This window comes from Mustela nivalis (assembly GCF_964662115.1).
Source record: "Mustela nivalis genome assembly, chromosome: 19".
Taxonomy (NCBI): domain Eukaryota; kingdom Metazoa; phylum Chordata; class Mammalia; order Carnivora; family Mustelidae; genus Mustela; species Mustela nivalis.
Genome location: NC_139038.1, coordinates 13967832 through 13995352, shown reverse-complemented (window position 1 = coordinate 13995352; position 27521 = coordinate 13967832). Strand labels below are relative to the sequence as shown.

Below are 27521 nucleotides of genomic sequence, written 5' to 3'. Positions count from 1 at the left end.
GTTGAAAGTTAGAAGGTAGTAAAACACAGCCTTCAAAATAGGGAAGGAAAATCAGTCCAAGTGTGAAGCATGAATCCAGATATTTCTAGACAAGCCAGGACTAAAAACTTTACTTGAAGATATGCAACACTAAAATGAAGGGGTAAGCCAAGAAAATCAAGGCATGAGATTGGAACACAGAGGACCACACCCAGGAGAGAGGGCAAGGAAAGTCTAGAACCCGTGCTATTTTGCACAGCCTATTCCACTGCAAAGGGCCAGAGCGCTCTGGAGCCTTTTCCTGAATTGAGGGGGAATTCAGACAAGAGGCAGACGGTCTAGGGTTGAATTAGTGATGGGTACATAGAAAACAAAGCAACCAACAGAGAAGAACTACGTACAGGAGAAACAAAAAGCTGAGCAGGAAAGAGGAAATAACCAAGTGTACCGTGTACATCCACACTAAGTTACAGTACTACAAATATTTTTAAATGATCTGAACAAAATCACAGCATAATTACCACGGGGGGCAGAACGGGGACAAAAAGTGCAGGCAAATGTGGCAGGGATAGCTATGAGTAGGAAGTCAAGAAATCCTGCTTACATCTCAAAAAACAAGTAGGACTAGAAGTGTATTATTTGGAAAGAGGAAGACAGAAGGGCCATTTTCAAGAGTGGAGAGTGGTCCCTCTAGAGAGCGAACAGAGCCTTCTAGAGCATGTCCTAGACTTTTAAAATGCACGTGCACATCAATCTCATAGAAGGACCACGTCATTTAAAATACGTTAAGACCCTCATGAAACCGTCATCGTGATGATCACTGGGGATTTGATGATGAGTCATCATCCTATACTTGTATTTTTTAAATTTGTACAATGAATATTAACTTTACAATGAACACATAATAAAAAAAAGTATTTTTTACAACGGGATTTTCAAATTCCCCAGTCTCCTCGCCACTGTCCGTGTTCTTCTCTGCTGGGCTGGGAGACAACATCTGGAGTAGAAGCAGAGCAGAAAATGACTCTTCTTTCTCCCCCTCCTGAATGCCTACAGACAAATCACAAAGCTCTCATTTCACGGCTGTCGGACCCTGCTCCTCCCTCCTCATACTCTTCCGGATTTGAAGTCTCTGCAATTTCAAGTTTCTTCAAGCAAGAACTCCCGCTTTCCAGTGATGACGACAGGTGTCGGGGGTTTCTTCCCCGTGTGTCGTTGCTTTTAAGATACCAAAGGGTTTGGGGGCAGATGAGACGGATGTCCCAGTTGTGTAAACATTCACAACCCGTCGAACCACCATTCTTCACTACTTTAGGCCTGAGACTGCTTTCAAAGAGACACGCAGAGACTACGAGTGGGAAGGTCACGGCGGTCATTTGAAGTCCAGGAACGCCGTCCCAGCCACAGAAGCACATAGGTTGGCTGGAGCGGCTGAGCCCTTCAAGCAAAATGATTGCATTTAAAGGCTGCAGGAGCTTAGAATCAGAGGTCAGCCATCGGGTGACCAGAAATCCAAAGGGAGACACGGAGCTGGGGAAAGGGGCACGGCAGGCCAGCGGAGATGCGGGACTCGGGGGTGGGATGGCAGGGCCGGCCCGGTGATGACTTCCCGGAGGCCAGGACTCTGAGTGGATGCATCCCTGAGGTCTGGCCAAAGAAAAGCCCCCGGTCCTGGGACGCCGGGGTTCTGGGGGAGAGGCCCCTGGTGGAGTGGAGGGTCTCACTGTGGAGTCGCCACTCCGGGAGCCCCATGAGCAAGGCAGAGAGCTCCTGGGAGAGATGCTGGGAGAGCGCCGGCGGCGGGAGAAGGGGAGCCTCAGGGACGCCTGGCGGCTCGAGGTTCGAGGTGGGAACACTGCTTCTCGGCGCACGACTGCAGCCGGGCCACCAGGTCAGACGCCAGGGCCCAGGACCAGAGCAGGACAAAATCCGGAGAGAAGACAAAGTGGGGAGCTCAGGAGAGCTGGGAATGAACAAGCCGGGGAGACACGGGGTCTTCGCTGCCGTCCCCAGCCGTCCTCCAAAACCTGGAATGGAAGAAGAGCCTCGAGGAAGCTGTTCTTCACGAACCCGTGCTCTCTGCTCCAGAAGAGGCCAAACCCGCGTGCTAGAGGCGGCAGTTTGAGAACCATCCCTGGTTTGGGCTCCGTGACCTCTGCTCCCTGCTCTCAGGTGCCCGGCGGGACCGCGGGGGCTTCCCAGCGCCTTCACTGCCTTTTTCTGGGGGAGCCAAGCTCGGAGCCAGCCGGGCTCTCAGAGCGGGAGGGAAGCGCTCTCACTCCAGCACAGCCCTGCGCTGGTGGGTGCTCAGAAGCAAGACGATGTGCTCTAAACGGAAGCCCATGGTCTTCTGCCTCCCGTCCCATGGGAAGAAGACGGGGGACAAGGAGGGGACGAGAAGGGACAAGTGCCAGGTGCAGCCCAGAGAGAGGGAGTGATGCGTTCCCCAGGGAGGCCGGCGCAGGGGACACGGGGGGGGGGGCTTTGCCTCCATTCTCCTGGGGGCCACAGAAGGAGCCTGCCTCGCAGGGGCCCCACATGCGTGTGGGACCCGCCTCATGCAAGCGACCACGATGGCGCAGTGTGGCCACGGGGGGAGGGGAGGGAAGAGGGAGGCTGAGTGGAGAGTCAGAGAGCAGCCGGGGTCTCTCCCGAGGGCAAGCTGGGCCCGCAGCTGACGCGGGGGTGAGTGGGAGAAAGAGGACCCGGCTCGGACGCCCGCCCCCAGCACAAGCCTCGGCCCGGAGGTGGGCGCGTGCTGACCCACCGAGAGATCGGATCCCAGTCAGGCGGGCTCTCGTCCCCTGCTGGGGCCCTGCCCACGGGAAGAAGAGACACACACAGACCTCGGGGCTTCCGCTCAGCTGCGGGGGGACGAGCCCACCCGCCCCCACCCCGTCCCCACCCGCCCCCCACCTGGACTGAGCATTCTGTTCGCAGGAGGCCGAGCATTTCCTCGGGGACAAACTGCGCTCAGGAGCCCCGACCCAGCAGCTGTCCCCCTGGGGGTGAGCACGGGTGTAGTGAAGGTTCAAGAGGTACGAGCCGCTGGGCCAGTGGAGGCTTCGCTCCTCCGCGCCTTTCTGTCCCGGCAGCGGAAGGAAGCCAGAGCGATTTCGTAGGGCCTCCGCAGCAGACACGCTTTTATCATTCCGTCCACCTCGGAGCACGGAACGGGGGCTGGGGCCGGAGCAGTGGAAGGATGCAGGCTAACGGCCGCGCCTTGGCTTCCCTGCCTCTTGGCTCCCACGTGCTTCAGAGTCGCACGTGTCCGTCACCAGGGGACGAGGGGGGCGGAGGGTCGTCTACGGAAGTCACAGCGCCAGCGCCTGGGTTCCAAGTCCTTACCCGTCTGGCTCTCGGTGCAGGAGGAAGCAAACGTGCCGTCAGCCTTTCGGAGACAGGCGGAAAGACCCAGAAGTAAATCCAGGAACGACACCGTGTGCAGCCGTGCCTCCAGCGAGAGAAGCCGCGGCTCCCAGGCTGGGCCGCAGCCCGCGGGGGCTCCCGCCTGCCGCACGATCCGTCCGGTCTGCAGAGCCGTCTGCCGCCACCGCGGACGCCGCAGCCGGACGTCAACATCAACAGAAGACGCGCAGGGATTGCTTCTCTCGTTTCTCCCGTAAGTTCAACGTCGTAGGAACCCGGGGGTTCACTGAACTTCAGGCACGTGAGTCAAACTCCAAAATACCGACTTGTGCGTCCTACCGGGTCCAGAAAGGACCGCCGCGCAGGGACACTTTCCCAGACCGCAGACGCTGCCCGACCTCAAAAGGCTGCGAAGGGGCGGCCTCCATCACATGCTACTCCTACTGATACTGTCCCTAACGGCCCAGACAGCGCGTCCCCGCCTCTCTGCGGCTGTGAGGATGCGAGGCCGAGAGGTTTACTGACGCAGCTTCTGGGGGAAACGAAGCCCGCTGCCCCTGACTGTGTGTGCGTCGGCTGCAAAAGCTATTTTTAGAACCCTGCGGGAGCCAAACCAGCGACGGCTCTGACCTAAAATCCAGAGACATTGCAAAGCATCAACCTGAACTTCCTGCTTTGGGAAAGTCTGGGGTGAACTGCAGCCATGGAAACCGGACGCCGTCCACGGGATGAGGAATGCCTGCATGCCCACGAGTTCAGAGCAAACCGCTGTGTGTGCTGAACTTGGACAGCGGGCTGAACCTGGGCAGCGGGCTGGACCTGGACAGATGAACCTGGCCAGCGGGCTGACCTGGGCCAGCGGGCTGCACCCGGCGGGGAAGCACACCACAGGCTCTGCTCTCACTGCTGATGGATAATTTCCCGGGCTCTTACGGAAGACTCTATCTGCTTTCTCCCCAGTCTAAGAGAAATAAAACAGTCACATGTCCCCGTCTTTCCATAAAAGAGAGGAGGAAGTGGAGAGGGGCTCAGCTCCAAACTGAGCCTGAAATGGGACTAACGTTGCACGTCTGGGAAAGCCGGGCCGAGCTGGTCTGCGGTGGACGACGGCGACTCTGGTGGTGCTAGCGGGGAGTGCACGAACGGCGAAGGCCGGCTGGGCGTGGGACCCGCTACGACCCGTATCTGAGGCACCGCATCCAGAAGGTGCCCTCAGAACGACAGGGAGCAACGGGGCCCCGTGGACGCAATGGGCCGGAGCTCCACCCTCCGCCATAGAGAAAGCCAAGGGGCAGCTGGGAATAGGGAGAGAAGGGCTTTTTCTGCTCCAAACTCAGTCTGAGTCTCCTGTAGCTGCTTTTTGGGCTCTGAAGGTGGAGCGGAGAAGGGCAGGAGAAGGAAAACACACGCAAGACTGGACGACAGCACGTTCTGGAACTGTCTAGAAGGGCCCTACTGGGAGCCTGCCCCTTCCCACCCCGTCCGCAATCACACCCACCCAGCTCCAACTGCTGAGGAATGGAGGCCTCGCCAGATCCGCTTGGCAGGATGAACGGCCCCACTGCTCCCGACTCATGTCCAGCAAGAACTCAGGACCTGGGCATTTAACTCAGAGGCAAAGTATCTTCTATTTTTAAAACCTTTCATTTAAAAGGAAACTTGTCTGTTGTTTGGCAGCCCAGAACGCCGAGCCTCTTTGGAAGCGAGGAGGAGAACCTTCCCCGAATTACTCAGAGTTACCCACCCTCCGCTCTGTCATCGCACGTGCTGGCCGATGGAGGCGGGTGTCTGTCTGTCCTCACCGAGAGCGGCTGCCCTGCGAGCCTTGCTCTGGCTCCCGGCACTGCCTGGGAACTCTGCTTCCAAGAGAACGGCATCGGGCAGCGGTTTCGGGGTGTCATGCAAAAAGAAACACTCATCTACCCAGGCTGGTGTTGCAGGTACAGAAGGGGTGTCAAGAAATACCATTTATTTCGCCCCAAAGCGGTCTGTTCACCAATGTGTAAGCACGCTTTTGTTTTACAACGAACAGCCTCCCCGACGGGACTGACGGGAGGACTGTGGGCCTCTCCTCTCTCAGGGAAAATGCCCTTTTGTTAGAACTGCCGCTTCCTTGCTGGCGTGCGGCGCTCTGCTCCGTGGGCAGGAGATCGGGGAGGGCTAACCCAGCGGTCAGGTGAGCTGTCCTGACCATGCAGAGTTGGAGGAATGGACCAAGCATGCAGACGAGGGTTGTAGGGCCCCTACAGGGAGAAGCAGGTTTGCCACCGCAGAACACAGAAGAGCCCTAATAACAATACCTACAATGGGCATTTTTAAGCAGTTTGTATGTATTCATCTTCATGACAATCCTACAAAATCGGTCACTGCCCTCATGGACAGGTGGAGTCTGACGCACAGAGAGGTCAAGTGGCTTGTTCCTGGTCTTGCAGAATGGGTCTGGGGCACATCTACCCCTTTTACAGAGAAGTAAACTGAGGCTCAAAGGCAGTGGTCAAATCTGACCCCAAAATAGGTCGTGGCAATGTTGTCTCTCTCCCACGATGCTGCCGACACACAGAGCGGCTGAGAAGTGCTGGCTCCCAGATTTTTAATTTTTTTTTTAAGATTTTATTTACTTGAGAGAGAAAACACGTGAGCGTGGGGAGTGATGGGGGAGAGGGAGAAGCAGGCTCCTCGCTGAGCAGGGAGCCTGAGGCCGGGCTCGATCCCAGGACTCTGGGATCATGATCTGAGCCAAGGGCAGGCGCTGAACGACAAAGCCAGCCAGGCGCCCCGTCCCAGCTTGGAGCACCGTGAACAGGCAGCAGTGAGCCGTGGACGGCCGTGGACGGCCACGCAGAGCAGACCCAGGCCATCCTGTGTTTCCAGGTGGGCTGGACCTGCTCCTTTCCCAGAAGTGAGAAACGTGAGGATGACGCTGCGTCAAGGTCCTGGACAACCGCGATCGCTACGAGGCATTCTTCCCAGTTAACTGTCTGACCCAACTTCAAATGCTTCAGAGGAGTGGACGCGGCTTCTGCTGGACACTCTTACAAAGGACAGAAAAGCAAGAGCGCGTCCATTCCTTCCCCGGTGGCCATTCTCACTCACCGAGTTCTCACCTGGGGTCTCAAAAATGGACAAACACGGGAAAACTTGAAAAGGACCAAAACACAAGTAGAGAAGCCTCTGCCCTGCTTAGAAGAGAGTTCCATACGCAGCAGGAATGAAGGCTCAGGAGGCAGAGAGGGAAAAACACCGCAGGCGGAGTCCGCCCCAGCCCTGATCCTCCTCCTAACTCTTCTTGCTCCGGAGGGAGAGGAAACCCCACAGTTGACGAGTAATGACCAAACCCACACCTTCTACCACCGGGGCTTCTCTAGGGCTGTCCCCTGAAGAAAGCAAGCGGCGTTTTGTGGAGGTTCTTTTTAACTGTAAATTGCCTCACGTCTGGGGTCTCTGGTAGCAAAATCAACCCGGTCCCTCCTCTGTCACTGGACAGCCACAGGCAGGAGAAGAAGGTGAAGCTTTTCCACTGTGATTTTTCTCTTCCTGAACTGGGACAGACTTCAGCTGGCCCCCGAGCTAGATTCCTCTCCAGACTCTCCTTTCCTAGACCCAGAGGCAAGTACAAGCCACTGTGGTCTTCAGTCTGTCCTTCCCCACACGCTGCAGGCGGCCAGCACCAGAGGCCCAGCCCACGGTGGCCAGGAAGACCTGGCTGACTCTGGGTGGTGGTCAGCTTCTGCCCCATCTCTGCTCGCGACTCCACCGCGACGTTCTGCTGCTCTGGGATTTGCCCCAGTTTAATCAGCTGCGTCCTCTGTGCTGTCCGGCCACGTCCCTCCAAAGGGGACGGCATAAGACTAGGAGCCAAGAATTAACATCCGACGGTCTTCATCTCGTTGCAAGATTGGCCATCCGCGGCGGCCATCCACTCCGAAGATAGAATTCACATTCCACACGATTCGTCTATTTAGACTGCACAATTCTACAGTGTTGGGTGTGCTCACAGAGTTGTGCAATCCTCACCAAGATCATTTCTGGGACATTTGTATCACTCCCCCAAAGGCCTCCTGCTCATCAGCAGTCCCTCCTCTCCCCGCCCCTTCCCCAGGCCAAGACAACTGCTCTTCTACTTGTCTCTCCCATCCGTGTTTCATCGTCCACCTCGTCCGACCGCTGGGCGGACTCTGGGCTCCTCGGTTCGGTTTGGAGAACTCTGCGTGACGTGGACTTTCTGTTCTGATCCACTTGGTCTGCAATCTCTCCTCTTGTTTTCAGTGCACATTCCCTACCCTCAGCCTCCTCACCACACCCCAGATCCCTCAACCTCCGGGTGTCCTACGTGGTTAATTCCGTGGACTTGGGTTGCCCCAATCCTGCACGTTCTAAAGAAAGAACTAGCCCTGGCCGGGGCCCTGGAAGATAAGCGATAGGCCCTGGAGGTCTCCTGCCTGCTTCGAGTGTCTCGCGGGCCTGAGGCCCTGGACCACATTAGTTTAAGCTCTGGGTGAGGGAAGCGGAGACTGCACGGTCAAGGCCAGTCGCCCGGCACGCCGTGCCTCCATGACTGACCGCCACTGAAAACCGGGAAGGCCAAGGCTCGGGAGAGCTTCCCTGGTTGGCCCTGCTCCATACCTGCGGTTCGGTGTCACCCCCGGGACATGAGGTGCTGTCTGTGCAGCCCCACGGCAGAGGACAGCCCGAACCTCACACCTGGTTCTCCTGAACTCTGTCCTATGCATCTTTTTCCTTTCCTGATTTCCATCTGTGCCCTTCTACTCTAACAACGTGGTAAAGGGAAGCATGGCTGCTTTTCTGAGTTTTGTGAGTCCTTCTACTGAATCATCATCACACCTGAGGGCAGTCTGGGGACCCCAAACACACTCATTTTCCACGCCCAGCCCTCTAATTGTGCCGTCTCCCACATGCGATGTCAGCCTGCAAGGCCCAGAAAGTCCCATCCTTTCCAAGAGAGACAGCACCATGGGGAAGAGTGCAGACTCTGGGCGACGTGACTGGCCTCCTCGCTTCTCTCTCACTAAGCCCATGACCTTGAGAAAAGTGCTCGCCCCGTCTGTGAAATGGAGACCATGATGATACTCACTTCCAAGGGCATCCGGTGTAGATGGATTTGAAATGTGTACAGCATAAGATTAAAACCCGGCACATGGAAAATTCCAACATTAATTACGGTTTTTATGAGCTCTCCATCCGCTCCACTCACAAAGCTAACCCCCCTCCCGTCAAGCCACACTTCCTTGCACTTAAATGCAACTGTGCCCACTTGGGTCCCGGGTCTCCAACCAGCCCAGCACCTCCTTTGGGAGGACCACGGCCTTCACCAACCCTGTCCCCCTAAAGTCCCTACAAGGCTGAGCACAGAACTGGTTCCTAAAATACATTTGCTGATGCCGAGGGAAGAGATCTCTGTTTAAAAGTCTAGAAAAATCGGGTTTTCCATGTAAGGATTTCCCCGTGTGTAAGCCAGTGATATTCCCCTAGGAAGGGAGAAAAAAACCCTTTTCCATTATATACATTTGTGTATAGAATCTGAGACAGCAGCAGCCACACAAATCCAGGACAGCCCTTTCAACTAACAGCCTCTAATGGTTCCTGTGCCTTATAATTATATGTTAAAATTATATGTTGGATTTAGGATGGCTAATTATTAATCATCAGCCTGAATTAGTTATTAATGAGTAATGCCACTAATTACAGGGTCACCTAGCACAGAGCCGGCGGGCACCCCCAGCACCGCCCAGAAGATGCCTCATTCAACCGCAGACAGCCCCCAGAAGCAGTGCCCTGGAAAATGGCCCATTTCTGGTGCCACCGGAGACCCCGGCCTCCTGGTAAAACTCTCGGATTTTACAGCTGGAAAGAACTGGGAAGATTAGCGATTGCCATGCTGCGAGCTACACACCTCTCTGCAGGCTGCTGAGCTCAGTGAGGTTTCTGTGAATTCACGACGCACCCAATCTGGGTGTCTCCAGGCTGTGTAGACTAGGTCCCCTTTCTGCTACTGGTTTCCAGATAGGAGGACATTATGTTACAAGTCATAAAATTTGAGTTCATATCCAAGTACAACTGAATTCATAGTAGTTCTTTTGTCAAGGAATTCTCATGAGAGATTTGTCGGATGTTCCCAGATCCCCCAAACCGCCGTCAACGACGCCTTTGTCCTTGGTTGGCTCACCCACTCTCTTTCCTTCTGGAAAAGACTCCAGACCTTTACCACTTTCCCATGACCCCCCACACGAAGGCCTAGCTCCCACTCTTAAGGGTGACTTCTCCTCCTCTTCCCCAAAGAGAACGTGCTCATCAACCATGAGCTCTCTCCTCCTGCTCTCCAAGACCAAACCGCCATCGGAGTTCATGGCCTGACCTCGTCCCCGAACTCCGGGGTCCTCCGCTCCCACCAGCCCCTCCCTCCCTCCTGTGTCTCCAGACCTTCCCTCTCCTTGCGCCGTGGCTTCAACTGTACGTAGTGCTTAGAAATGTTTTAGAAATTTTTTTTTTAAGATTTTATTTATCTGACAGAGATCACAAGTAGACATAGAGGCAGGCAGAGAGAGAGGAGGAAGCAGGCTCCCTGTGGAGCAGAGAGCCCGACACGGGGCTCGACCCCAGGACCCTGGCATCATGGACCCAAGCTGAAGGCAGCGGCTTTCACCCACTGAGCCCCCCCGGCGCCCCCGTGCGTGTTTAAACGGCAGTCTTCCTGTCCTCACCTGGGAAGAGGACGTTCGAGCAACAGACGACAAATTCAGGGAGATCGGGCAGGAGTTCCAAAGTCGGAAGCTGAGAAGCAGCTGGTAAGGGAGTGGCCTTCAGGGGACAATGTGTGAGGAGAGTTCCCCGAGTGAGGTGCTCCCCGGAGCAGGGGGTCTTACCGTCTGACCCAAGCCTGACGGCCAGTGCTCCCGGCAGCAGAAAACACCCTCACTCCTCCCTGCCGCAGGGTTAGGGAAAGTGGCCTGTGGAGCAGAGTGGAGCCCGGGGGGACAGGGGTGTCACCTCTCGGTGTGTGACTCCTGGGACGCAGACACGGAACCCAGAGCAAATGTTGACCCGGGACCACTTTCAAAAGGGCCATTATTAAAGCTCGGTATAGAAAAGGAGGGAACTACTCACTCACATTACAACACGGACGAACATCGCAAACCGTGGGTGATGTCAAAGAAGCCAAACACAAGCCCCGGGACTGTCGAACTGTCCGGAACAGGACGTCCAGAGACAGACAGCAGATGCCGCTGCCAGGGACGCGGCAGAGGTGGGGAAGGGTGGAGTGGGGAGGGGGGAGGGGGGAGTGTCTACTGGGGAGGGAGCTGGGCAGGAAGTGCTGATGTGTGCACAGGAGTGCGAGTGCACGGAACACCACTGAATCCGATACCATAAAATGGTTAACATGTAAAATTTGTGTCACGTACGCTTTACCACCTTAAATAAAATCGTCAGCAAAACAGAAAAAAAGGAAGGCCTAGAATCGCACCCTAGAAGACACAGAAACCATCTACGCGTCCGTCGATGGGTGAACTGGACCGAGAAGGCGTGACGTGTCGGAGAAAGAAGAAAATCCCACCATTTGCAACACACGGATGGACCTTGAGGGCGTCCTGCCGAGTGTCAGACGCCAGACGGAGAGACACAGGTAGGGAGTGACTCCCGCGTACGGGGCTCGTCAGGGAGCAGAGATCAGCACAGCGGGGGCCGGGGCCGGGGCCGGGGCTGGGGGAAGCGGCGAGGCGCTGGGCCAAGAGCAGACACGGAACCTCAAGCCGGGAGTTCCAGAGATCAGGCGGACAGCACGGTGACCGCGCTTGTTAGTAACCGCCTGCAGGCTCCAAGCCAGCTGAGGGAAGAGATCTTGAGGGCTCCCACCCTTTCAAAGACAGTGACTTTGGAAAGTGATGGACGCGTTCCCTGACCTGACCTCGGCAGCCATTTTGTGCCAGAACACTGTCCCCAGTAAGTGCTCACAGTTCTTGTTTGTCAATCGTCGCTCAGGAAAGCTTGAAAAAAATAAGTGCTTAAAATGCATATGTAAATTTATGAATTAACTACCTGGAAGTAAAAGGCAGCTCTGCAGTACAGGGACCCCAGCAGTTAGAGGGTGCGGGGCGGACGCTAAGCCAGAGGCGGAAAGAGCATGGGAAGAGGCCCAAGGAGGGAGAGTCCCTGCCGCCTTGATAAAGCAGAATCGAGGCTCAGATTGCCCGGCCCTACATTGGACAATGGGAAGATCCTTCCTCCGCACCTCCCGTGGGACAGAGGAGTGAGCAACAGGCCACTCCCCTACTGCAAAGGGTCAGCGAGGGACAGGAGGACATCTTATTCAGCACGGAGCCTAATACAGAGCTTGAACTCACCACCCTGAGATCAAGACTTGAGCTGAGATCAGGCGTCGGACGCCTAACCGACTGAGCCACCCAGGTGCCCTGAAGCGTTCTTAAATTCAAGGAGGTTCAAGTTTTTATGATGACAGGAGATGGGACAATATCCATAGTGCACTGAGGCTGATGTGTGACGTAAGTGGCCCCAGGACTTGCCTAACCCAAGAGTGATAAGAAACATCACAAGGTCTACCGGGGTTTCCATCAGGGCAGGAGAAAGCTCACGGCACTGAGGAGGAGGAAACCGAGACAGCGGGGTTTGACCGTTACACCCAGGAGTTCTGCTCTCCCGCGCCCTGGGGTGCACGCTCAGTTTCTCCCATTCCTAAAATCACATCACCTGATCTCTCCTTACCCCCCTCCGCAGCTTCCACCCTCCCCCCACCGAGTCCAGGCTGCCCCAAACCCCTCACTCGCTTCCTCAAGGTCTTCATACTCCATCCGTCCCTCCGCACACTGCCAGCTGGCTTCGGACCCGAATGCTCCCTTAAAACGGTTTCAGCAAGGCCATGAGGGGCTGAGCCCTTAAACCCAGTGGTGTTCCGGGTCTTCCCATTATTAAATCTCTTACTCCCCGATTGTCCTCATACATCTCTGATCATTCACCAAGACCTGTCAGTCTCCCTTATGAAGGCTCCCTCCACCCCAGAAATATTCAGGCTCTCCTTGTCTTTCTCTAAAGGACCTCTGGGCACTGTCACTCTCTCTCTAATTGCTAGGGCGGATGGCTCTTCAGAGCCTCAACTGTCACTCAACCATTCGGTCATTCACTAAAGATTCTCAGCAGACGACTAAGTGCCAGGTAGTAGGTGAGCAGGGGGTCCGCAGCCGTGACCCAGCCACACTCCTGGCTTCATAGGTCTATGGTCTGGTGGGCGATAAAGACGGTAGAGAGAGGCTCTCCGACTGGGAGAGGCAAGTAGGAACGCAGCACTGGTTCATAACAGGAGCCCTGCGAATCATTCGGGCCTCACGAAGTTTATGCAATTATATGAAAAGTTCTGTCCGATCGGACAAGTTCAGGGTCGATACGATCTATGCCTTTCATTAGCTTAGGCAAGAGGTCCTTGACTCAGAAACATTACCGATGTGACCCTGGACATAGTGTCACTCTGGAGAAAAATCAGGGCTTATACAAAGACGTGAGCCCCTGCTCTGCGAGACAAGAGCTGGACCGGGCCCTCAGTCCTTCCCTGAAGAGTCCCAGCAGCAGAGGACAATGTCACATAGTGGAGGCCACGGGGACCTCGTAAGGCTTAACCCAAGCTCCGGAAAGCCTAACTATGCTTCTCCTGCAGCTCCGAGTAACCCTTCCCCAAACCCCCCAGTCCCTCGGTCACGCCACACAGTGCAGGTGCCCAGGCTCCCGGTGTGAGAAGCAGGGATATGGCTGTCCTGGGAATGACACAAGTCTCCTGCACAGCGTCGAAAAAGAGGGATTTGGGGGCCAATATTTAGAAAACAAGAGACTTCATGGAATGATCTGGATTTGTGTGTTCTCTTCAAAGTCTGAGGACCCAGCAAAGGCCAGACCTGGGTCCCTGCCCCCCGGCTAGCACAGTCCCCTGGGGCTGGAAGCAGCTGCCTTCTTGGGGGGGCGCAATGCATTCTTCAGCCCCCGCACCCCACCCCCATACCCAGACTCTGCTCTGCTTCACGGCACGGGCCCCCTCTCCGCTCTAGTGGCTCTGGTGGACACAAAGAAGGGCAGAGAACAGATGGAAAACCGTGGAAATAAACCATTTACCAGGCAGGGAAAAAGTAGAGGAAGAAAAGGGAAAGAAGTAAAACAGAAAAGTTACACATTTTCCTCTTTTTTAAGGATATAAATTTTCTTAATGCAAAATCTCCTGTATTATGTCGTCACCTGGGACGACTCGGCGTCCACGCCTCACCCGGCCGCGCCGTGCGGATGGTGAAATGCTCTCCCCACCGTGCCCTTCCCCAAAATAAAACCATTGCTCCTGAAGCGTTAGGATCACCGCCGGGGAGCAGAAACTACCATGTCCTCACGTGCAAGAAATCCTAGTGTCTCTGCACGGCACCATCAGAAGGGCCACAAACCTCTGTCCTGTAAGAACAGCTCCATCCGCCATTAACAAACTACGCATTTCGTCAGTTGTGATCCATTAAGAAGAGATGGCTGGTATTTGATTCTGTTTTGTGCGTCAGAGATACAGGCAGTATTAATGACTCACGGTCACAGCTCTGTTTTCTTGAGTCTTTGTAGAGCGCGCATCAATCATCTGCTAATATTACCGTAACTCACAAAATACAAGCCACATTTTCGCATGGTGCCTTTCATATGTAGGAATAGCGGTTTTCTGGGCACCTGACTGCACGGCACTGGTCCCACTGCTTCGCCTCTGCGGTAGCACCGTGTCAGCCCCCTTCCCGCATCCGTGGCGGCCGGAGGTCAGGGAGGAAGTACCGTGTGTGTTCAGCTCAGCAGTGCTGAGTTCCTCCATGTTGTTCTGCACCCGACCCCACAACGCTTTCCATCTTGCAAAACCGAAACTCGGCACTGTCGGGTAACACGCCCCACGCCTCTCTTCTCCCAGCACCTGACGACCACCGATCCTCCATCTCCGTAAATCTGGCCGTGCTCGGTACCTCACAGGAGTGGAACCATACAGGATGTGGCTTTGGTAACTGGTTTATTTCATTTAATGTGATGTCCCCAAGGTTCACTGATGCTGTAGCTTATATGGGAACCTCCTACCTTTGTTAGGGCTGAGTGATATTCCGTTGCATGTACACCCCACGTTTTATCCCCCTTCCATCCATCGGTGGACGCTTGGGTCACCAGCACCCTCTAGCTGTTGTGAATTAGTGCTGCCAGGAACACGGGTGTGCAACTCTCTCTCTGAGAGGCTGCTTTCAACTCTTTTGGGTCTGTACCCAGATGAGACACTGCTGGACCACATGGTAATTCTGTTTTTTAGAAATTCCCGAGGAACTCTGGTGCTGCATGATTTGGTATTTCTACGAGCAGTGCTCAAGGATTCCAATTTCTCCATCCTTGCCAACACCTGTTCCTCTCTGCTTGTTGGTTGGACAGTCCCACCCTAATGGATGTGAGGGGGCAGCCCACCATTAAATCCAAATTCCCCAAAGGTCGTGCTTTGCTCCCAGGTGACACCTTACTGATGAGTGTACGTAAGTATTTGCAAGGAGCCAGGAGCGTGGCCTACAGCACAGCACTGAACATTGAGACTAGGATGGAAACTGAGGCACAGGACCTCTCTGGTGCAGGAAGTTATAGGCCCAAAACATCGCCTTCCTTGTTGCACAGATCCACCCAGGGCAGCCCTACTCTAAAGCGATTAGGTCCTCAGCTCTCAGTTTGGGCAGGAAAATAAGAGAACCCGAGGCAACTTTGTTATTTAACATGTGACAACTATGAACTTCAGAACCACCTGTCAAAAGTCCTCGTCCTAGCCCACAACTCCTTCTTGCCTCCTCCTTTAGATCAACAGACACTGCCTCAAACCCAAGCCAAGGCAGGAAAGCGTCTCCCGCCTGCCCTAACTGATGACAGATCCCTGAAGGTCTGAAGCCACTTGGGCCCTTCAGCAAAACTCACAGAAGTTCCGAATGACTCAGGTCTCATGGTGAGAAACAGCCTCTGTGGCGGGCTGGACAACGCCTCCTCCCCTCCAAAAAATCTACATCCTAATCTCCGGAACCTGTAAACGTTTCCTTACGTGGGAAAAAGGACTTTGCAGATGAGGTCTTTTTGTGGGCTAGAGAATTACCTTCGCTTATGCACACGGGCCGTCAATGTCATCACAAGGGCGCATGGCAGGGAGGCAGAGACTTCGGAGGGAGGAGAAGGGCGTGTGATGAAGGAAGAGTGGAAAGGAGGGGATGATGGAGCCACAAACCCAGGAACGAGGGGATGACGGAGCCACAAACCCAGGAACGAGGGGATGACGGAGCCACAGACCCAGGAACGAGGGGGTGACGGAGCCACAGACCCAGGAACGAGGGGGTGACGGAGCCACAGACCCAGGAACGAGGGGGTGACGGAGCCACAGACCCAGGAACGAGGGGGTGACGGAGCCACAGACCCAGGAACGAGGGGGTGACGGAGCCACAGACCCAGGAACGAGGGGGTGACGGAGCCACAGACCCAGGAACGAGGGGGTGACGGAGCCACAGACCCAGGAACGAGGGGGTGACGGAGCCACAGACCCAGGAACGAGGGGGTGACGGAGCCACAGACCCAGGAACGAGGGGGTGACGGAGCCACAGACCCAGGAACGAGGGGATGACGGAGCCACAGACCCAGGAACGAGGGGATGACGGAGCCACAAACCCAGGAACGAGGACTTCCAGAAGCTGGGAAAGGCAGGGAAAGGGACGCTCCCCGCCAGCCTCCAGAAGAAGCCCGTCGCTGAGCACACCGTTAGCTCCGGAAAGCTCACTCCGGCCCTCTGACCCGCGGAACGCAGCAAGCACATCTGCGGGGTTTCCGGCCACCACGCCGGTAGTGATTTGTCACAGCAGCCGTGGGAGTACGGCGTCAGCGTCAGCCCACTGTACTCAACACCCCTTACGTGAGAGCTTCCCGGCTGGCGCGCTCTGGGGTACCGATGCCCTCATCTCCGTGGGCACCAGGGTGGGACGTGGGCGAAAGTCAGACAGGGCTGCACAAAGGCCCGCCAGTGTCACAAAAATACGGTTTTCTCCATGTTCCCACATCACCAAAGGGGAGATAGGGCTGCAGGTATGAAAGAGCCACGGGAACGACCACCCCGCAAACGTCACGGGCCAAGCTCTTGGACACAGACCATCAGACAGAGGGTGGATGACAGGGGGCGGATGTTCTCAACATTCCCATCTTTCTGTATCACCGTTTGATAAGCTACACCTGAAACCTTTAGCGAAAGACAAAGGCATTTCTTGCTTCCTCAGCAAGCCCGGACAGTAAGACACCGTCAAGTCCCAAAGTGGCTTCTGCCCACTGCCGGCCACCCCGGGGGGCCCCGCCTACACTCCCTCCCTCCGGGCTCCCGCGTCCCTGGGATCTGGGGACGCAACAGCCTCCGGAGCCGGCCGCACCGACCTGATGGGGAGAGACGGGTCTCCGGCGTCCCACCAGCCTTTCGGGGGGCTGATGTACATGCACCACAGCTCCCAGCTGTAGCCGTGGGCCGAGTTCTCGTACCGCTGCACCTCAAACGTGTCCTGCTTGATGTTGTCGATGGACGGAAGGATCACTCGCTTCCGGTTCTCCTGGATTCGGGACAGAACCGGCTCGGCCCTGAAACACAGGGAAGGAGAAGTAAAGTCTTGCTCCTGTGGCACGCCCGCCCCCCCGCTGGCACGGACCCCCACCCCACGTGGAATGCACAGAGGTGATCTATAGCGAAGGTGGCGGCCCTGGGTGGGCTGAGGCTCAGGTGGAAACTGAGGCATATGAGCGACCTGCCCGGAGTGGACCGTGCCCCTGGGAGCGCGCTCTGGAAGGCGGTGCCGTGTGGCCCACGCCCTGGCCCCTGGCCCCTGGGCCCTGGGCCCGAGAGACCCAGGGCAAGAATTCAGAACGTGGGGGCCTCTCCCCACGAACGCCCCAGGCCTGTGTGTTGTGCCGAGGCCAGCCCGCCAGACTCCACGCGGTTCACCAGGCACACCGCACTCAGGCTTCCCAGTTCTGCCATTTCCCCTCTGGCACTGGTTGACATCTCTTGTTTCTTCTGCAGGAGCTGAATTTTCTCTCCCAAAATGGGTCACTTCTGCCCTTGATGGCCTGGTTTTAATAAGCATCTCACTAGCTTCTCGGTGTGTGTGACTGTTTCAGTTGTTTTAATTGATTATTTAATTGATTTCTTAAAAGGGATCTAATTGAATTGGTTAGCAGTGGCAGGAGAGAACTAATTAAATGCAAAGGCAGGCAGAGTCCTGCCTCCCAGCCAGCCCGGCCCCTCAGGGCTGCAGTGGGAGATGGGCAGGGACCTGGCTCGGGGTTCAAGGTGCAGCCCCGCCCACTCAGGAGAAAGCAGGTGGTCAGGCTCCCCCACCAGTGTGTGTCTCTCAGGCAGACGTCGGCAAGGGCTGTTTCCCAGATCCGAGAAGGCAAAGATGGCTCTCGCAAGCCAGGGCATTAATCTCCCTGCTTAGAACAGCGCTCGGCTTTGGAAAAGAGTCTAGTGAAGATACCGTTCCTCTGCATTACTTGGAGAATAATGAGAATGCTCGGCCTGCTTCCCATCTCTTTTCGTTTCCAGCTATTGAATTACCTGTTGGCTCATCTCATTTTCTATTTAAAATGAGCAATAAAACATACCCTGGGCCATTTACTGCCCCCAGTGCTTTTGCACGCACCACGCAAACTGAAGCCAAGTGGGACTGACTCGCTGGGGCTCCGAGACACGCTTCAGAGCTTCACCCCTCCAAACACCTGCTCCTGCGGTTCTCCTCCCGGGAGGAACGCCCTTGGCCACTGGCAGGAAGTCTAGTTACCTATGGAGTCTTACCAGATCAAGTGCCACCTCTTCCAGGAAGCCTTCCTTGGTTTCTCCTGGTAGGAAGGCTCTGCCCTTCCTCTCAGCTCTTGGACCATCTTCTCCATCTCATCAGGTCACCCTGACTATACCTTGCCTTTGCCACTGTTAGAACACGCACAGTTTTTCCGCATGAGCTAATGGCCGTGGACAGCTATGGGCCAGTTACTACACACCAGGCACCATTCGAGGCGTCCCACAGGAGCCAGGGCGACTCATGGAAACCTCACAAAGGTTCCAGGAGGTAGACAGTATGATCAGCATCGGACAAATGAGGTTACATGGCTTGCCCCAGGCCACACAGCCAGCCGGTGGCAGAGCCGGGGTTTCTGACCTGGATGGCCTGGCTTCGCGCCCTGCCCATAAGCTCCACCGTGTCCTTGATGGGACCAGGGTCCCCCGGCTGGTCTGGTGGCTGCAGAGAAGCAATCAGTCCCCTGCCACTGTGCTGGGCTTCTGAGCTCGGGGGCAAGGCGGCTTTGTTCCACCAACGCTTCTGATGCTGCGGGGTGACCTCCCAGGGTGCGAGCAAAGATGCCCCTGCTCCCAGTTACTCACAGCGCGGCCCGGGCACACCCTTCCTTCCACGGGGCGGCCGGCTGTGCTTCCCGCGGCGCGGCGCTCTCCCTCCCGCAGCCCATCATCTGGGACCTGCTCTGGACAATGGGGTCTGAGCAGAAGAGACGACGTCACATCCAAGCAGAAACCCGCAGAGCCACAACCACGGGGCGTCCCCGGCAGAGCTCTGCTTCCTGTCGCTTCAGACCGAGAGACAGGACACGGGTGTCCCGTTTCAATACTGAGCTGTTTGTCACTTTTAAACGGTCCCGTGCGCTGCCGTCCACCGGCGTCTTCAGGGGAAGATCGGAGCCGGGACGCAGCCTCCGAGGCCCAGAGACTCGCGGGCCGCCTCTGGGGGACCCGCCGCGCTCACTCGCTCACCCCCTCGCGGGCACTCACTGCTCTGGCTGAGAAACACCCACCACCTACTCGCATTCTTAGGGAACAGCACGACTCTCTGGCGTTCCCCAGACCCACAGCCTGTAGCTGACACACCTGGATCTGAAACACTGGGAGAACCGTAGCCCATCGGGACGGCGAATAGGACTTCATCGAATCAATAGGTGAAAACAGCCTCACTTTAGCAATGATCAGATTGTTCGTCTACAGACTGGTTTTTGCTTTCTTTCTTTCTTTCTTTTTTTTTAATTTGGGGTTTCTCGAAGTGGCTGTCTTCACACTGTTCATTAGCCCATGACCAGGGTAGAATTACACGGTCTGACACCCCCTCCCCTGCCCGGCCCCGAGCAATTCCTGTTTCAGACCTCATGGTTAACAGCGTAAGGCATTTTAGTACAAGTGTCCACGAGTCCTGAATCAAATCTCTGCTCTCTTCACAATCAAGTACACTGGCATATAAAATAAAATGCATCACGACTCCTTTCCCACATGGCCTCTTATGGCCAGATTTCCATTTTATGTACACAGGACGACAGCCTAAAGGCTGTTAAATGTCAGTGCTCCCTTCCAGGAAGAGAGAACAAATTCTAACTCTTTAAACAAAAAAGAAAGAGTCTCAGAAGGACTTTACTAAGTGACCACATGTTAACCTGTACAAAGTTAAGCTGTTTTTAAGCTACAGACTCCAAGCAACTGAACTCAAATGTCCTGGTTTCTCTGTACTACATTTAGGCTAATAATTGCAAAACTAACACCAGTTTTAAAAATTGCTATGACCAATTCCATCGACTTTAGCAAGGTACTTTAAGTTACAGGGAAAAACAAAACAAAACCCTCCTTGAGGTTTCAGAATGCAGAACACGTGTGCAGAAGAGCTCCAGACGGAGAAGCAGTGGCTGACCGGCTCCCAGATAAGATGAAAATCTTTGTCGTCAGAAATCACTGAGGTTGGAAATTACGAGAGCAGCATAACCCAGTGAAAGTTGAGACACAGTGTCTACCTTGTAATGAGGAACCACCAGGGACTACAGGTCACTCCGATAGACATGTGGAAACTGAGTGTGATGGGCTAAGGCTGGCACAGAGACCAGGTAGACCACGGGCTACTTGAGTCCTGCCCGATTCTGAACCCCAGCTGAATGACCAACTGTCCCAGCTCGCCTAGGACTTCTACTGCTGCAAGTCCTGCATTTGGGGAAATCCCTCAGCACTAGGCAGACCTGAAGAGTTGGTCACCCCACCCCTGGCCCAGGACAGCATCTGGAACCGTAGCAGGCACCTAGGAAATATTTGTCGAAAGGATGACTCAGGCAGCCACTGTGCAAGTTTAGGTGCAAGGTGTGCGGTGGGGGAGTAGGGTCTAGGCCAAGGGGAAAGGGCAGACGTGCGAGACGTGCGAGATAGAAGGAACCAGGCAGAGCTAGAGCTTGATGAGAGCCGGAGGCTGACCGGGTGGGTGACATAACCGGCAGGGAAGAATCGAGTGCAAAGAGACGTGGGCAGAGCCACCAGTTTTGACAGAAAAGAAACAGGGAGGCAAGGATGTGGCGAGAAAGGCCAGACGTTCCCGTGGAACATCTGAGTTCATCTGCTGGGTGGCTTCCAGCTCAACGGTTCTCAACCCTGAGTGCGCAGCAGCGTCACCTGGAGGGCTGCTTAAAGTGGATCGCTGCACCCACCCCTAGAGCTTCTGATTTCAGAGGCCTTGGGGGAGCCCAAGGATCTGCTTCTCGAACAAGTTCCCAGATGCTGCTGCTGGTCTGGGGACCACAATCTGAGAATTGTTTATGATATATAAACAACTCCGAAGCATGGGGGAGGTCAGGGCGGCAAGCATACAGCCCTGTGTCACCAGGTCTGAGGGCGGCAGAAACACCAGGAAGGAAACTAGTGTCTGAGATGACACCAGCTACCTATGTGCACCTGGAAGAGGCAGGGTCAGCCCTGACCCCGTTTCCAGTCTTCATGGGCTCGCGCGGGTAGCCATTCTCTGATCAGGCCATGAAAGAGATTCTAAAGTCTGTTGCAAATGAAGGAGAAGAAATGATTTAATGTGTCAGTGGTGACGGGACAGTGGCTCTTCCAATCTGGTACCGTGAACAACGTGTATTCAAGATGGTGCCCGTGAGTCGACACGTTACAAACATGATTTGTGAGATGAAAACTCTGCTTCTCAGTAATTCAACAAACCGAGCACAGGTTATTTAAGCTCTACGCTGCTCTGTTGCCGGTGGTCAGTCAGCAGCAATCACATGACGGCTCTTCTCAGCTGGGAAGTCCTAACCCACTGTCAGCGCTCACTGAGGGATCTGGGCATTCTGATGCTTTGCTACTCTTGCTTCCCAAGACGCCTCCTCTCCCTGGGGCTCCCCACCCCCCATTTCTGCCAGATCGATCTTTTCACCACCTGGGAAACCCCTGGGGGCCACATCTGTAGAGACGAACCCTCCCCTTCCTGCATATGATGTCACAGATGGTCCCATGGGTTCCAGGAGGCTCTCCCTAGTAGGCAGCATTAGAAATGGATCTCTTTCCTCCAATCAGCACCCAACCATCCTCAGACAAGGGAACACGCCAGTGGGAGAAGAGAATACATACAGACATATGGCTGTCTTGTCCCCTTAGCAAGGATTATCTTGAGTTCTGGCAATTAACCTCACGTTCTGCCGGGCATTTGGATGACGATGGGGAGGGTGATACCCACAATGAAGAACAGGGGATAGGGCACGTTTGTCCCTGCTTCCCCGTTCTGTCCCCGACTAACAACCAGTCCTTCTCCATTGTTCTGGCAGCCCCAGAGGAAACAGGCAAAGTTCCACCTCCCCGACTCTAATTGCTCCTGACCACATTCCTGTGGGTCTCGGTGCCCCCGGGGTCCAGCCTGTGACCTACCAGCCAGCGGTGAACTCCACGTGGGCATCAAAGAAGCCAGTGACCTGGCCCGTGGCCACCTTCCAGCCCTCGATGCGAGCTCGGATCAGGCCCTCTCTCTTCTGGTTGCGCACCACCTTCACCAGCCCGGGGTAGCGCTTGTGCACGTACTCCTCCAGGGGGGCCTTCAGCTCCTCTGCAAAGGATAAAATGCAAGAAGGTCCATGAACACGTCATGTCACCCATGCGTCCGACCCACTGCGATGCCAGCGGATCCTCAGGGAGCTCGAGAGGCAGAGAAGTGGACATGCTAGTAGTGTTAGTCAGGAGACAACTGGCTCAGCAAGGGCATCCGAAGACAGTGCCGACACGCCAACGCAGAACAGCCGTGTTCGCCCCACGTCCAAGCCACACAGCTGGACAGAATCCACATCGGGCTTTAACGTTCTGACCGCTCCAGGCCAGCAGATGCCTTCTGAGGCGGCTTCTCTTTGTGGCCTTTCCTCCTTTCTAGGCCAGCATTTCTGCCCCCCCACCGTCCCCTGGGTCCTGTTATTCAACTTCTAAACACGTTTTCCCATCAGCGCACACACTGGTTCTTCGAGTACGTATCCTGGGTGGTCCAGTCCCACAGTCACGCACCAGATGCACCGCTAACAAGATTGCTGCTGTGGTCTCAGTTTAACAAAGGACTCTTTGCCTAGTAGCAGAAGCGCTGCCCTAGCAGAGATCCAGCAGCCTCCCTTCTGCGACAAGCAGGTGGTATACAGTGTGTTATGTACATGATCCAATGTAATCCTCGCAGCAAGTAGGAGGGAGCCAGATTGATCCCATTAATTACCTGGATTCATCCCACTTTGCAAATGAAGAAACAGTCTTGGGGGAGCTGACCTGTCCTGAGGTCACACACTGAGTAATGGAAGGGCTAAGACACGCACCAAATATGTCTACCCCATAGACAGGACAGCTGACCCCTTTCTGTACATGAGAATCTCCAGATGGAGGGGGAGGGGAGGGCGCGCACAGGTCTGCACGCCGCGAGGATCCAGCCTTGGGGACGCTGCTACGGATCACTGTGGGCTGGGGAGCACACCAGCGGGCCACAAACCATCCTTCAACAGACACTCTTACCTCTGACGCCATTCGAGAGAAACCCAAAGAGGCTGTATTTACAGATGTCGTGTAGAACCCTCACTTCCTGGTTATACACAGCAACTTTGGGGAATTAAAGCCACAGATGTGAGCCTAGGTAGAGGCTGAGCTCTCTAGGCCACGGGTGTCGTCCCGGGAATCGATGCTGCCAGGGGACCCGGGAAGAACTGCAGAGGCCGGGGTGTGTAGCTGGTGGGAGCGGGGAGTCTCCGTGGCACGGAGACGTGGAGCGGTTCCTATCAAATGCCCACATGGTGAGGGAGTGGGAACCTGAGGGGCCACACTGTGCGCTCCCCAGAATCTACCTGTCGAAGCCTTACCCACCCCAGGTCCTCAGGATGCGATCCTATCTGCAGAGACGGACTTGAAGGAGGTGATTAATTTGTGAGTGTGGCCCGAATCCAGCATGACTGGTGGTCTTTTAAGAAGAGATTCGGAGGCACCGGGGGCCACCCACAAAGACAAGGTGGTTCTCTGCAGGCTGCGGGGGAGACTCGGGAGACACCGACCCTGCGCACACCTTGGTCTTGGACGTCCGGCCTCCAGAACTGCTGGTCAAGCCGCCCCGTCTGTGGTCCTCAGTTATGGCGGCCAAGCAAACGAACACCAGGAGGGGGTATTTGTTTGGGAAGGGGAAAAAGTGGGAATCTGGATGGGGCAGGGGCATGACCCTCTAACAAGAAGTAGCATGTGCTTGGGTTTTTCAACAATGGAGTCGGGCCGCCTGGGATTCAGAACCCAGAGCTGCCACCAATCTCCTGAGTGGCCCTGGGGGCTTTAGCCAATCAGTTCAGGCCTCAATTTCCTCCTCTACGGAAGGGGACATGGGCCCCGTAGCGGTGTGGTAGGGACGGAATGAGTCCCTGTGAGGGAATGCCGAGCAAGGTCGCTGTCACAGTGTGAAGGCTCAACCCTGAGTTTCCTGTCTGCAGAGCCGTGGAGCACGTGGACAGAGACTTCAGAGCAGACCACGGAGCCAGAGGAAGCCGCCCCCAGAAGGGAACAGGCCTGCATGTTAGAACAGTGGCTCTCAAACTGGGGGCACATTAGTACCACCGGTGGGGGGGGGCCCTCCCCCACAGTCCCATTTTCAGAAGGTTGGGGGTGAGGCCTGCGTGTCTGTGTTTCTAACAAGACCCGGGGTGGGAGGCGGTGTCCATGCTGGAGTATGGGGAACCACACTGAGAACCACTGAGCTCAAAACACACAGGGCTTTCTTGGCGCATGCCGGGCACACTACACAGCCTGGAGAATTATTGTGCTTGGTGACGTCACCAACTGGTCTCTCCAGTACTTGCCCTCATCCCAGCGCTGGCGAGAGCTGAGGCCAGGCTGTGGGGACCCTCTGTTTTTCACTCACCATGAGAGAAGGATAACCAAATACACGGGGTTTTGAGCTTCTAGAAACCTCTACCGACTGAATGTTGGCGGGATTTTTCCCGTCTTCATTACACTTCTCGTAACAAGAGTTCTGACCAAGAGCGTGGGGCAGGCCAGGCCTGCTCGGGTCTTAACTTTTCCTCATGAATGCCGGGTGGGCGGGCAGGGGATGAAGGGACATGCCGGGACCGCGCACGGGCACCTCACCCACGGAATGGCGCGGTGGGACACCTGTCCATTCGCTAGGATCGGCGCGTGGCGGTAGGAATTTGGGGACTCTCCATAGGTGCAGGGAGAGTATCCTGAATGCTGGGTGCTGAGTTCTACTCCAGGCACCCAGACACTGTCACCCTTTCGCTGCCGGGTGACTGGGACCCCCAGGGGCACTCTGTCCGGTCACTGGATGGCAGCTTCCGGACATGCATTCTCAACGTCCCCGGACACATAAACACACAGCGAAATGCCCAAGCACGGAACTGGGTCTTCTCAGGCGACAAAACCACTAGTGTCTGGGAGACTGGGAAGAGGTCACGAACCAGAAAAGAGAAAAAGGAGAGAAGTCGGAGAACACATTGGTGAGTCCACCTGGGGACAATGAGATGCCGGCAGACGTCAGGCAGACTGCTGAACCAAACAGCGACCCTGAGGTGAGGACAGAGGCACATGGTACTGGGAACACAGTGGTGAGAGAGGACACTGTGAAAGAGCCCGGAGACTCTAGGGACGGAGCGCAGACTTGGGACGGCACCTGGGGACACACGCGCGTTCGGGAGGCAGGAAGAAGAGCCGGGAACAAGGCTGGCTACAAGCAGTGTCGTGGGGCAGAGCCTGTCACGGGTAGAGCTTCAAAAGGAGGCCATGTGCCTTCATGTCACAGATACATACAGAGTGTCTGCACGGCTGAAACGGACACAGTCCCTACCCTCAGAGCGTAACCCAACATCCAAAGGCAGGAGAATCAAATGCATTAGACACACGGAGACCGGAGGACGCCTCACAGACCCAGTCAGCAAGCAGGCTCCTGATGGGACCAGAGAGAAAAAGGAATTCCCTTCTGGAAGCAGCTGTGCCCCACAGGGATAGGTTCGCATCAAGAGAAGTGGGTGAGTGGGAAAGCTCCGGAGACTTCCAGAAACGAGTAATCCTGGTGGAGCACAGTTTTAACAGTCTGAGGCCCTGGGGTGTTGAGATTTGGAAATTGCCTTAAAGCAAGAGAGCCTACGAATTAACCATGTAAAAACAAGGCCCACAAGTTCACCAGGGAAAGAAGCCCGTTCCCACCCGGACCGTGGTAGGAAATGCCCCCCCCGCCACCTGAGACCCTTCATCATCCTTAACAGAGGAAACCATGCTCGGACGTTACAACAACAGTAAGAAAAAAATTTACGTATGATTTTTCTCATCAGCAAACTCAGAGGAAAAAAAAAAAACAACCAAAACTCATGTTGGCAAAAATAAGCATTTACCTTCCAATGTGATAAAATCTAATAGTAAATTGGCCCAGCGTCATTCGGCAATCTCTGCGCTTCTTAATGTTTCGGTAAATAGCATTTGGGGAGGTGGAGAGGAAAGAAGCAAACGCCACCCGCATTCGGAAGGGACCAGAAGAGAGACGTATCTTCGCCGCAGCGATAAGAGACACCTGCCCTCCAGGCCTAAGGAGCACACACCGGCAAGAAGAAAGTCACGGAGACTGAGAACTACGGCAGAATCATTACTACAGAATTATAGCTAGAGCCTGCGCTTTCAGGGATATTCGAGAATAAAGCAGCAGTCCGGTCCTGCATCTAAGCCCCGCTCAGAGGCAAGCGTTGGCCTTCAGAACTCATCTCTACCTGCTCTGGAGCCAGTCCATGAGCCTTGGTGCCACAAGCCGTGACCTCGGACGTGGCCACGCTGTCCAGGGCTGAGTCACATCTGTACCTCTCAACCCTCACGTGGTTGCTGTGTCTTGAGGACGAGACCTCCTGAACGTTCTAGTTCTCACTCAGGACAGTCAGTGTGAGCGCCGATGGAGGAGTGCTTCTCGGGATCCCTGGTAGGTCTGGGGTGCGGAGAGAACTCGCATTTCTAACAAGTTCCGAGGGGCTGTGGCTGCTGCTGGCCTGGAGAGCAACTCGGAGCAGCTCGGGCCCGGCGGCGACCACCTGCACAACGCCCTCTCTGTGAACCAGCCCCGGGGCGTGGAACGGGCCTCCTCACGGAGCAGATGCTCCCCATCCCAGGGGGTCACAGCCCGTCTCTGCTTTTCCCACGACGCGAACCTTCTCCTTCTGCCTCCTCAGAGAGATGGAGCTCCTTGAGGCTAATCTCAGTCTCTACGGCGAGGGTCTGTCTTGCCGATTCCCAAACTGGGTCCCCATTGCTGGTCAGCCCTGCACAGAGCAACGTGGCCATTAGGTCCGCCCCCTGCCCAGGACCGCACAGGCTCGGGCTTCTGTTCTCACCCCCAGGCTCCTCGTGTATTGCCCTTAGGGCTACGATTCCGCCAACATCACTCCTGCCCCTCTCGGTGCCACCGCCACCAGCCCAGCCACTCACAACCACCACCTCTCCCTGCAGGCGGCGGCTGGGCTTTGGACACGCCACTAGCTGCGGATGCATGGGTTGTGACAGCCGGGACGAGAAAAGGGCACATACGGCATGTTCCAGTTAAAAGCAAAAAGCAAAAACTGCGTGCCTCAGATGCAGCGTTTCTCAGAATGCGGTGCCTTCCTGGGAATCACCTGGGAGCCTGTGCAAATACAGGGTTCCGGGCACACTGCAAGAGTTTCTGATTTAGCCGGCGTTAGTAGAGGGTTGTGGTCACTCCACACAGTTCTCGCACAGACCCAAGGCTTCTGGGAAGCACTGCTGGATTCTTTTTCACTGTTGGCAGCGCGATGAATACACATGCCATGAGATTGACCGTTTTATTTTT

At 55.5% G+C, this 27521-nt stretch overlaps 1 protein-coding gene across 1 annotated transcript in view; it reads right to left on the bottom strand.

Annotated features, from left to right (window-relative positions):
- The window catches only part of GALNT17 (polypeptide N-acetylgalactosaminyltransferase 17), a 415760-nt gene that overhangs the window by 177589 nt on the left and 210650 nt on the right, over window positions 1-27521 (bottom strand). Inside the window, exons 4-5 of the mRNA XM_082714352.1 lie at window positions 22091-22265; window positions 16801-16998 (exon numbers count right to left, since the gene is read on the bottom strand). Coding sequence (XP_082570478.1) covers window positions 16801-16998; window positions 22091-22265 — 373 coding nt within the window. The remainder of the gene's footprint in view (window positions 1-16800; window positions 16999-22090; window positions 22266-27521) is intronic.